This window comes from Plectropomus leopardus, chromosome 21 (assembly GCF_026936395.1).
Source record: "Plectropomus leopardus strain MGB_pleo_1.0 chromosome 21, ASM2693639v1, whole genome shotgun sequence".
Lineage (NCBI taxonomy): Eukaryota > Metazoa > Chordata > Actinopteri > Perciformes > Serranidae > Plectropomus > Plectropomus leopardus.
The window spans coordinates 25,727,083-25,740,084 of record NC_142196.1 but is presented as its reverse complement, the minus strand read 5'-3'; the positions used below and the strand labels follow the sequence as shown (position 1 = coordinate 25,740,084).

At 35.8% G+C, this 13,002-nt stretch overlaps 1 protein-coding gene across 2 annotated transcripts in view; it reads right to left on the bottom strand.

Annotated features, from left to right (window-relative positions):
* Positions 1-13,002, bottom strand: part of LOC121960963 (E3 ubiquitin-protein ligase RNF31-like) — a 32,022-nt gene that overhangs the window by 1,413 nt on the left and 17,607 nt on the right. For both annotated transcript variants that reach the window (XM_088072201.1, XM_088072202.1), the window contains exon 23: positions 5-170. In XM_088072201.1, coding sequence (XP_087928327.1) covers positions 5-170 — 166 coding nt within the window. The remainder of the gene's footprint in view (positions 1-4; positions 171-13,002) is intronic.

The following is a 13,002-nucleotide window of genomic DNA, read 5'->3' as shown; positions in this document are numbered from 1 at the left end:
TCACCTTGAGCAGTCGAGCGTGGTAAACGTTATCATCCTCGTTCTCCCCTCTTTGCGTGTCCACCTGGTATCTCTCACAGGCCCGAGTCACCTCGTTGGCCTCGTAGAGCGGAGCGGGGTCCAGAGAGTGAGCGTTTATCAGACTCACCAGGTACTCCTTATAGTGCTTCCTGGAAACAGAGAGAGCTTTGGTTAAAGACTCGACCAACACGTGTGTTTGGGGTTACCACAGTGTGTAGAAGGGTTTGAGCACAGACCATAGTACAGTGTTTTTGGTGGATGTTTGGACAAGCTGTTTAGCGGTGTTTGTGGCTGTTGTCCTTTGCTATGGCGTGTCTCGGCACGCTATTTAATGTGGATTAAAGTGGTTTTCAGCAGTTTTTTGAAAATGGCATTTTTTGACATTTTTGCCATACTATAGCCTTGCTTTTTTGGTGGATTTTTGGACATGCCATTTGATGTTGTTTTTGGCTGTTTTTGCAAAATCCTTATCCATGGCGTGTCTCGGGACGCTATTTAATGTGGATTAAAGTGGTTTTCAGCAGTTTTTTGAAAATGGCATTTTTTGACATTTTTGCCATACTATAGCCTTGCTTTTTTGGTGGATTTTTGGACATGCCATTTCATGTTGTTTTTGGTTGTTTTTGCAAAATCCTTTGCTATGGCGTGTCTCGGGACGCTATTTTATGTGGTTTAAAGTGGTTTTCAGCAGTTTTTTGAAAATGGCATTTTTTGACATTTTTGCCATACTATAGCCTTGCTTTTTTGGTGGATTTTTGGACATGCCATTTGATGTTGTTTTTGGCTGTTTTTGCAAAATCCTTATCCATGGCGTGTCTCGGGACGCTATTTAATGTGGATTAAAGTGGTTTTCAGCAGTTTTTTGAAAATGGCATTTTTTGACATTTTTGCCATACTATAGCCTTGCTTTTTTGGTGGATTTTTGGACATGCTATTTAATGGTGTTTTTAGCTGTTTGTGCAACATCCTTTGCTATGGCGTGTCTCTGCAAGCTATTTTATATGGTTTAGAGTGGTTTTCAGCAGTTTTTTGAAAATGGCATTTTTTGACATTTTTGCCATACTATAGCCTTGCTTTTTTGGTGGATTTTTGGACATGCTATTTGATGTTGTTTTTGGCTGTTTTTGCAAAATCCTTATCCATGGCGTGTCTCGGCACGCTATTTAATGTGGTTTAAAGTGGTTTTCAGCAGTTTTTGAAAATGGCATTTTTTGACATTTTTGCCATACTATAGCCTTGCTTTTTTGGTGGATTTTTGGACATGCCATTTGATGTTGTTTTTGGCTGTTTTTGCAAAATCCTTATCCATGGCGTGTCTCGGGATGCTATTTAATGTGGATTAAAGTGGTTTTCAGCAGTTTTTTGAAAATGGCATTTTTTGACATTTTTGCCATACTATAGCCTTGCTTTTTTGGTGGATTTTTGGACATGCCATTTGATGTTGTTTTTGGCTGTTTTTGCAAAATCCTTTGCCATGGTGTGTCTCGGCACGCTATTTAATGTGGATTAAAGTGGTTTTCAGCAGTTTTTTGAAAATGGCATTTTTTGACATTTTTGCCATACTATAGCCTTGCTTTTTTGGTGGATTTTTGGACATGCCATTTGATGTTGTTTTTGGTTGTTTTTGCAAAATCCTTTGCTATGGCGTGTCTCGGGACGCTATTTAATGTGGATTAAAGTGGTTTTCAGCAGTTTTTTGAAAATGGCATTTTTTGACATTTTTGCCATACTATAGCCTTGCTTTTTTGGTGGATTTTTGGACATGCCATTTGATGTTGTTTTTGGTTGTTTTTGCAAAATCCTTTGCTATGGCGTGTCTCGGGACGCTATTTTATGTGGTTTAAAGTGGTTTTCAGCAGTTTTTTGAAAATGGCATTTTTTGACATTTTTGCCATACTATAGCCTTGCTTTTTTGGTGGATTTTTGGACATACCATTTCATGTTGTTTTTGGCTGTTTTTGCAAAATCCTTTGCTATGGCGTGTCTCGGCACGCTATTTAATGTGGATTAAAGTGGTTTTCAGCAGTTTTTTGAAAATGGCATTTTTTGACATTTTTGCCATACTATAGCCTTGCTTTTTTGGTGGATTTTTGGACATGCCATTTGATGTTGTTTTTGGTTGTTTTTGCAAAATCCTTTGCTATGGCGTGTCTCGGGACGCTATTTTATGTGGTTTAAAGTGGTTTTCAGCAGTTTTTTGAAAATGGCATTTTTTGACATTTTTGCCATACTATAGCCTTGCTTTTTTGGTGGATTTTTGGACATGCCATTTCATGTTGTTTTTGGCTGTTTTTGCAAAATCCTTATCCATGGCGTGACTCGGGACGCTATTTTATGTGGTTTAAAGTGGTTTTCAGCAGTTTTTTGAAAATGGCATTTTTGACATTTTTGCCATACTATAGCCTTGCTTTTTTGGTGGATTTTTGGACATGCCATTTCATGTTGTTTTTGGCTGTTTTTGCAACATCCTTTGCTATGGTGTGTCTCGGCACAATATTTCATGTGGATTAAAGTGGTTTTCAGGAGTTTTTTGAAAATGGCACTTTTTGACATTTTTGCCATACTATAGCCTTGCTTTTTTGGTGGATTTTTGGACATGCTATTTAATGGTGTTTTTAGCTGTTTGTGCAACATCCTTTGCTATGGTGTGTCTCTGCAAGCTATTTAATGTGGATTAAAGTGGTTTTCAGCAGTTTTTTGAAAATGGCATTTTTTGACATTTTTGCCATACTATAGCCTTGCTTTTTTGGTGGATTTTTGGACATGCCATTTGATGTTGTTTTTGGCTGTTTTTGCAAAATCCTTATCCATGGCGTGTCTCGGGATGCTATTTAATGTGGATTAAAGTGGTTTTCAGCAGTTTTTTGAAAATGGCATTTTTTGACATTTTTGCCATACTATAGCCTTGCTTTTTTGGTGGATTTTTGGACATGCCATTTGATGTTGTTTTGGTTGTTTTGCAAAATCCTTTGCTATGGCGTGTCTCGGGACGCTATTTTATGTGGTTTAAAGTGGTTTTCAGCAGTTTTTTGAAAATGGCATTTTTTGACATTTTTGCCATACTATAGCCTTGCTTTTTTGGTGGATTTTTGGACATACCATTTCACGTTGTTTTTGGCTGTTTTTGCAAAATCCTTTGCTATGGCGTGTCTCGGCACGCTATTTAATGTGGATTAAAGTGGTTTTCAGCAGTTTTTTGAAAATGGCATTTTTTGACATTTTTGCCATACTATAGCCTTGCTTTTTTGGTGGATTTTTGGACATGCCATTTGATGTTGTTTTTGGTTGTTTTTGCAAAATCCTTTGCTATGGCGTGTCTCGGGACGCTATTTTATGTGGTTTAAAGTGGTTTTCAGCAGTTTCTTGAAAATGGCATTTTTTGACATTTTTGCCATACTATAGCCTTGCTTTGTTGGTGGATTTTTGGACATGCCATTTGATGTTGTTTTTGGCTGTTTTTGCAAAATCCTTATCCATGGCGTGTCTCGGGACGCTATTTAATGTGGATTAAAGTGGTTTTCAGCAGTTTTTTGAAAATGGCATTTTTTGACATTTTGCCATACTATAGCCTTTTTTTTGGTGGATTTTTGGACATGCCATTTCATGTTGTTTTTGGTTGTTTTGCAAAATCCTTTGCTATGGCGTGTCTCGGGGCTATTTTATGTGGTTTAAAGTGGTTTTCAGCAGTTTTTTGAAAATGGCATTTTTGACATTTTGCCATACTATACTTGCTTTTTGGTGGATTTTTGGACATGCCATTTGATGTTGTTTTTGGCTGTTTTGCAAAATCCTTATCCATGGCGTGTCTCGGGGCGCTTATTTAATGTGGATTAAAGTGGTTTTCAGCAGTTTTTGAAAATGGCATTTTTGACATTTTGCCATACTATAACCTTGCTTTTTGGTGGATTTTTGGACATGCTATTTAATGGTGTTTTTAGCTGTTTGTGCAAAATCCTTTGCTATGGTGTGTCTCTGCAAGCTATTTAATGTGGATTAAAGTGGTTTTCAGCAGTTTTTTGAAAATGGCATTTTTTGACATTTTTGCCATACTATAGCCTTGCTTTTTTGGTGGATTTTTGGACATGCCATTTCATGTTGTTTTTGGTTGTTTTTGCAAAATCCTTTGCTATGGTGTGTCTCGGCACACTATTTCATGTGGTTTAAAGTGGTTTTCAGGAGTTTTTTGAAAATGGCACTTTTTGACATTTTTGCCATACTATAGCCTTGCTTTTTTGGTGGATTTTTGGACATGCTATTTAATGGTGTTTTTAGCTGTTTGTGCAACATCCTTTGCTATGGCGTGTCTCTGCAAGCTATTTTATGTGGTTTAGAGTGGTTTTCAGCAGTTTTTTGAAAATGGCATTTTTTGACATTTTTGCCATACTATAGCCTTGCTTTTTTGGTGGATTTTTGGACATGCTATTTAATGGTGTTTTTAGCTGTTTGTGCAAAATCCTTTGCTATGGTGTGTCTCTGCAAGCTATTTAATGTGTATTAAAGTTGTTTTCAGCAGTTTTTTGAAAATGGCATTTTTTGACATTTTTGCCATACTATAGCCTTGCTTTTTTGGTGGATTTTTGGACATGCCATTTGATGTTGTTTTTGGTTGTTTTTGCAAAATCCTTTGCTATGGCGTGTCTCGGGACGCTATTTTATGTGGTTTAAAGTGGTTTTCAGCAGTTTTTTGAAAATGGCATTTTTTGACATTTTTGCCATACTATAGCCTTGCTTTTTTGGTGGATTTTTGGACATGCCATTTGATGTTGTTTTTGGCTGTTTTTGCAAAATCCTTTGCTATGGTGTGTCTCGGCACACTATTTCATGTGGTTTAAAGTGGTTTTCAGGAGTTTTTTGAAAATGGCACTTTTTGACATTTTTGCCATACTATAGCCTTGCTTTTTTGGTGGATTTTTGGACATGCTATTTAATGGTGTTTTTAGCTGTTTGTGCAACATCCTTTGCTATGGCGTGTCTCTGCAAGCTATTTTATGTGGTTTAGAGTGGTTTTCAGCAGTTATTTGAAAATGGCATTTTTTGACATTTTTGCCATACTATAGCCTTGCTTTTTTGGTGGATTTTTGGACATGCTATTTAATGGTGTTTTTAGCTGTTTGTGCAAAATCCTTTGCTATGGTGTGTCTCTGCAAGCTATTTAATGTGGATTAAAGTGGTTTTCAGCAGTTTTTTGAAAATGGCATTTTTGACATTTTTGCCATACTATAGCCTTGCTTTTTTGGTGGATTTTTGGACATGCCATTTGATTTTGTTTTGGCTGTTTTGCAAAATCCTTATCCATGGCGTGTCTCGGGGCGCTATTTGTATGTTTAAAGTGGTTTTCAGCAGTTTTTTTAAAATGGCATTTTTTGACATTTTTGCCATACTATAGCCTTGCTTTTTTGGTGGATTTTTGGACATGCCATTTCATGTTGTTTTTGGTTCTGAAAACCACTTTAAACCACATAAAATAGCGTGCCAAAACACGCCATAGCAAAGGATTTTACAAAAACAGCCAATCACAACATTAAATAACATGTCCAAAAATCCACCAAAAAAGCAAGGCTATAGTATGGCAAAAATGTCAAAAAATGCCATTTTCAAAAAACTGCTGAAAACCACTTTAAACCACATAAAATAAGCGTCCGAGACACCATAGCAAAGATTTTGCAAAACAAAAAACAACATGAAAGCATGTCAAAAATAAAAGCAAGGCTATAGTATGGCAAAAATGTCAAAAATGCCACAAAAACTGAAAACCACTTAAACATATAAAATAGCGTGACATAGGATTTTGCAAAACAACTAAACAACATTAAATGGCATGTCAAAATCCACCAAAAGCAAGGCTATAGTATGGCAAAAATGTCAAAAATGCCATTTTCAAAAACTGCTGAAAACCACTTTAAATAACCAAAATAGCTTGCAGAAACGCCATAGCAAAGGATGTGCACAAAATCAAAAACATTAAATAAGCATGTCCAAAAATCCACCAAAAAGCAAGGCTATAGTATGGCAAAAATCAAAAATGCCATTTTCAAAAACTGCTGAAAACCACTTTAAACCACATAAAATAGCTTGGTGACACGCCATAGCAAAGGATTTTGCAAAACAGCCAAAAACAACATTAAATAGCATGTCAAAATCCACCAAAAAGCAAGGCTATAGTATGGCAAAATGTCAAAAATGCCATTTTCAAAAAACTGCTGAAAACCACTTTAAATCCATAAAATAGCGTGCAACGAGACACGCCATAGCAAAGGATTTTGCAAAACAGCCAAAAACAACATGAAATGGCATGTCCAAAAATCCACCAAAAAGCAAGGCTATAGTATGGCAAAAATGTCAAAAATGCCATTTTCAAAAACTGCTGAAAACCACTTTAAACCATAAAATAAATGTAAAACACGCCATAGCAAAGGATTTTACAAATACAGCCAAAAACAACATTAAATAACATGTCCAAAAATCCACCAAAAAAGCAAGGCTATAGTATGGCAAAAATGTCAAAAAATGCCATTTTGAAAAACCTGCTGAATACCACTTTAATCCACATTAAATAGCGAACCGAGACACGCCATGGCAAAGGATTTTGCAAAAACAGCCAAAAACAACATTAAAAAGCGTGTCCAAAAATCCACCAAAAAAGCAAGGCTATAGTATGGCAAAAATGTCAAAAAATGCCACTTTCAAAAAACTGCTGAAAACCACTTTAAACCACATAAAACAGCATGCAGAGAATCACCATAGCAAAGGATTTTGCAAAAACAGCCAAAAACAACATCAAATGGTATGTCCAAAAATCCACCAAAAAAGCAAGGCTATAGTATGGCAAAAATGTCAAAAATGCCATTTTCAAAAACTGCTGAAAACCACTTTAAACCACATTAAAAAGCGTGCCAAAACACGCCATAGGAAAGGATTTTGCAAAACAATAAAAACAACATTAAAAGCATGTCCAAAAATCCACCAAAAAAAGGCTATAGTATGGCAAAATGTCAAAAAATGCCATTTTCAAAAAACTGCTGAAAACCACTTTAATCCAGATTAAATAGCGTGCTAAGACACACCATGGCAAAGGATTTTGCAAAAACAACAAAAAACACCATTAAATAGCATGTCCAAAAATCCACCAAAAAAGCAAGGCTATAGTATGGCAAAAATGTCACAAAGTGCCATTTTCAAAAACTGCTGAAAACCACTTTAAACCACATAAAATAGCGTGCCAAAACACGCCATAGCAAAGGATTTTGCAAAACAGCCAAAAACAACATTAAATGGCATGTCCAAAATCCACAAAAAAGCAAGGCTATAGTATGGCAAAATGTCAAAAATGCCATTTTCAAAAACTGCTGAAAACCACTAACCACATATAAAAAATGCGTGAAACACGCCATAGCAAAGGATTTTGCAAAAACAGCTAAAAACAACATTAAATGGCATGTCCACAAATCCACCAAAAAAAGCAAGGCTAAAAATGGCAAAATGTCAAAAATGCCATTTTCAAAAACAAAAACTGCTGAAAACCACTTTAAACCACATTAAATAGCGTGCCGAGACACACCATAGCAAAGGATTTTGCAAAACAAGCCAAAAACAACATGAAATGGCATGTCCAAAAATCCACAAAAAGCAAGGCTATAGTATGGCAAAATGTCAAAAATGCCATTTTTCAAAAACTGCTGAAAACTTTACTTTACATAAAATGCGCGAGACACGCCATAGCAAAGGATTTTGCAAAACAGCCCAAAAACAACATTAAATGGCATGTCCAAAATCCACCAGAAAAGCAAGGCTATAGTATGGCAAAAATGTCAAAAATGCCATTTTCAAAAAACTGCTGAAAACCACTTTAAACCACATTAAAATAGCGTGCCAAACACGCCATAGCAAAGGATTTTGCAAAACAGCCAAAACAACATTAAATGGCATGTCCAAAAATCCACCAAAAAAGCAAGGCTATAGTATGGCAAAATGTCAAAAAATGCCATTTTCAAAAAACTGCTGGAAACCACTTCAAACCACTTAAAATAGCGTGCCGAAACACGCCATAGCAAAGGATTTTGCAAAAACAGCTAAAAACAACATTAAATGGCATGTCCAAAAATCCACCAAAAAAAGCAAGGCTATAGTATGGCAAAAATGTCAAAAATGCCATTTTCAAAAAACTGCTGGAAACCACTTTAAACCACATAAAATAGCGTGCCGAAACAGCAAAGGATTTTGCAAAAACAGCCAAAAACAACATTAAAATGGCATGTCCAAAATCCACCAAAAAGCAAGGCTATAGTATGGCAAAAATGTCAAAAATGCCATTTTCAAAAACTGCTGAAAAACTTTAAACCATAAAAACATGGCAAAATGTCCAAAGGATAGCAAAAAGCAAAAACAAAACAACATGAAATGGCATGTCCAAAAATCCACCAAAAAGCAAGGCTATAGTATGGCAAAATGTAAAATGCCATTTTCAAAAAACTGCTGAAAACCACTTTAAACCACATAAAATAGCGTGCGAGACACGCCATAGCAAAGGATTTTGCAAAACAGCCAAAAACAACATTAAATAACATGTCAAAATCCACCAAAAAAAGAAGCAAGGCTATAGTATGGCAAAAATGTCAAAAATGCCATTTTCAAAAAACTGCTGGAAACCACTTTAAACCACTTAAAATAGCGTGCCGAAACACGCCATAGCAAAGGATTTTGCAAAAACAGCTAAAAACAACATTAAATGGCATGTCCACAAATCCACCAAAGAAGCAAGGCTATAGTATGGCAAAAATGTCAAAAATGCCATTTTCAAAAAACTGCTGAAAACCACTTTAAACCACATAAAATAGCGTGCCAAAACACGCCATAGCAAAGGATTTTACAAAAACAGCCAAAAACAACATTAAAGAGCATGTCCAAAAATCGGACAGAAATGCAAGGCTATAGTATGGCAAAAATGTCAAAAAATGCCATTTTCAAAAACTGCTGAAAACCACTTTAAACCACATTAAATAAGCGTGCAGACACACGCCATGGCAAAGGATTTTGCAAAAACAGCTAAAAACAACATAAAATGGCATGTCCAAAAATCCACCAAAAAAAGCAAGGCTATAGTATGGCAAAAATGTCAAAAATGCCATTTTCAAAAAACTGCTGAAAACCACTTTAAACCACATAAAATAAGCGTGCCAGACACGCCATAGCAAAAGGATTTTGCAAAAACAACCAAAAACAACATGAAATGGCATGTCCAAAATCCACCAAAAAGCAAGGCTATAGTATGGCAAAATGTCAAAAAGTGCCATTTTCAAAAACTGCTGAAAACCACTTTAAACCACATAAAATAGCGTGCCAAAACACGCCATAGCAAAGGATTTTGCAAAAACAGCCAAAAACAACATTAAAAAGCGTGTCCAAAAATCCACCAAAAAAGCAAGGCTATAGTATGGCAAAAATGTCAAAAAATGCCATTTTCAAAAAACTGCTGAAAACCACTTTAAACCACATAAAATAGCGTGCCAAAACACGCCATAGCAAAGGATTTTACAAAAACAGCCAAAAACAACATTAAAAAGCATGTCCAAAATCGGACAGAAAAGCAAGGCTATAGTATGGCAAAATGTCAAAAATGCCATTTTCAAAAACTGCTGAAAACCACTTTAAACCACATAAAATAGCGTGCAAAACACGCCATAGCAAAGGATTTTACAAAACAGCCAAAACAACATTAAATGGCATGTCCCAAAATCCACCAGAAAAGCAAGGCTATAGTATGGCAAAAATGTCAAAAATGCCATTTTCAAAAACTGCTGAAAACCACTTTAAACCACATTAAATAGCGTGCGAGACACGCCATGGCAAAGGATTTTGCAAAAACAGCCAAAAACAACATGAAATGGCATGTCCAAAAATCCACCAAAAAAGCAAGGCTATAGTATGGCAAAAATGTCAAAAAATGCCATTTTCAAAAAACTGCTGAAAACCACTTTAATCCACATTAAATAGCGTGCCGAGACACACCATGGCAAAGGATTTTGCAAAAACAGCCAAAAACAACATGAAATGGCATGTCCAAAAATCCACCAAAAAAGCAAGGCTATAGTATGGCAAAAATGTCAAAAAATGCCATTTTCAAAAACTGCTGAAAACCACTTTAAACCACATAAAATAGCGTGCCAAAACACGCCATAGCAAAGGATTTTGCAAAAACAGCCAAAAACAACATGAAATGGCATGTCCAAAAATCCACCAAAAAGCAAGGCTATAGTATGGCAAAATGTCAAAAATGCCATTTTCAAAAACTGCTGAAAACCACTTTAAACCACATAAAATAGCGTGCCAAAACACACGCCATAGCAAAGGATTTTGCAAAACAACCAAAAACAACATTAAATGGCATGTCCAAAAATCCACCAAAAAAGCAAAGGCTATAGTATGGCAAAATGTCAAAAATGCCATTTTCAAAAACTGCTGAAAACCACTTTAATCCACATTAAATAGCGCACCGAGACACGCCATGGCAAAGGATTTTGCAAAAACAGCCAGAAACAACATTAAAAAGCGTGTCCAAAAATCGGACAGAAATGCAAGGCTATAGTATGGCAAAAATGTCAAAAAATGCCATTTTCAAAAAACTGCTGAAAACCACTTTAAACCACATAAAATAGCGTGCCAAAACACGCCATAGCAAAGGATTTTGCAAAAACAGCCAAAAACAACATTAAATAGCATGTCCAAAAATCCACCAAAAAAGCAAGGCTATAGTATGGCAAAAATGTCAAAAAATGCCATTTTCAAAAAACTGCTGAAAACCACTTTAAACCACATAAAATAGCGTCCCGAGACACGCCATAGCAAAGGATTTTGCAAAAACAGCCAAAAACAACATTAAATAACATGTCCAAAAATCCAAAATCCACCAAAAAAGCAAGGCTATAGTATGGCAAAAATGTCAAAAAATGCCATTGTCAAAAAACTGCTGAAAACCACTTTAATCCACATTAAATAGCGTGCCAGAACCACGCCATGGCAAAGGATTTTGCAAAACAGCCAAAAACAACATTAAAAAGCATGTCCAAAAATCCACCAAAAAGCAAGGCTATAGTATGGCAAAATGTCAAAAAATGCCATTTTCAAAAAACTGCTGAAAACCACTTTAAACCACATAAAATAGCGTGCCAAAACACGCCATAGCAAAGGATTTTACAAATACAGCCAAAAACAACATTAAATAACATGTCCAAAAATCCACCAAAAAAGCAAGGCTATAGTATGGCAAAAATGTCAAAAAATGCCATTTTCAAAAAACTGCTGAAAACCACTTTAAACCACATAAAATAGCGTGCCAAAACACGCCATAGCAAAGGATTTTGCAAAAACAGCCAAAAACAACATTAAAAAGCATGTCCAAAAATCCACCAAAAAAGCAAGGCTATAGTATGGCAAATATGTCAAAAAATGCCATTTTCAAAAAACAGCTGCAAACCACTTTAAACCACATGAAACAGCGTGCCAAAACACGCCATGGATAAGGATTTTGCAAAAACAGCCAAAAACAACATCAAATAGCATGTCCAAAAATCCACCGAAAAAGCAAGGCTATAGTATGGCAAAAATGTCAAAAAATGCCATTGTCAAAAAACTGCTGAAAACCACTTTAATCCACATAAAATAGCGTGCCGAGCCACGCCATAGCAAAGGATTTTACAAAAACAGCCAGAAACAACATTAAATGGCATGTCAAAATCCACCAAAAAAGCAAGGCTATAGTATGGCAAAAATGTCAAAAAATGCCATTTTCAAAAACTGCTGAAAACCACTCTAAACCACATAAAATAGCGTGCCAAAACACGCCATAGCAAAGGATTTTACAAAAACAGCCAAAAACAACATTAAAAAGCATGTCCAAAAATCGGACAGAAATGCAAGGCTATAGTATGGCAAAAATGTCAAAAAATGCCATTTTCAAAAAACTGCTGAAAACCACTTTAATCCACATTAAATAGCGTGCTGAGACACACCATGGCAAAGGATTTTGCAAAAACAACCAAAAACAACATCAAATGGCATGTCCAAAAATCCACCAAAAAAGCAAGGCTATAGTATGGCAAAAATGTCAAAAAATGCCATTTTCAAAAAACTGCTGAAAACCACTTTAAACCACATAAAATAGCGTCCCGAGACACGCCATAGCAAAGGATTTTGCAAAAACAACCAAAAACAACATGAAATGGCATGTCCAAAAATCCACCAAAAAAGCAAGGCTATAGTATGGCAAAAATGTCAAAAAATGCCATTTTCAAAAAACTGCTGAAAACCACTTTAATCCACATTAAATAGCGTGCCGAGACACGCCATGGATAAGGATTTTGCAAAAACAGCCAAAAACAACATTAAAAAGCGTGTCCAAAAATCCACCAAAAAAGCAAGGCTATAGTATGGCAAAAATGTCAAAAAATGCCATTTTCAAAAACTGCTGAAAACCACTTTAAACCACATAAAATAGCGTGCCAAAACACGCCATAGCAAAGGATTTTGCAAAAACAGCCAAAAACAACATTAAAAAGCATGTCCAAAAATCGGACAGAAATGCAAGGCTATAGTATGGCAAAAATGTCAAAAAATGCCATTTTCAAAAACTGCTGAAAACCACTTTAAACCACATAAAATAGCGTGCCAAAACACGCCATAGCAAAGGATTTTGCAAAAACAGCCAAAAACAACATTAAAAAGCATGTCCAAAAATCCAAAAATCCACCAAAAAAGCAAGGCTATAGTATGGCAAAAATGTCAAAAAATGCCATTTTCAAAAAACTGCTGAAAACCACTTTAATCCACATTAAATAGCGTGCCGAGACACACCATGGCAAAGGATTTTGCAAAAACAACCAAAAACAACATCAAATGGCATGTCCAAAAATCCACCAAAAAAGCAAGGCTATAGTATGGCAAAAATGTCAAAAAATGCCATTTTCAAAAACTGCTGAAAACCACTTT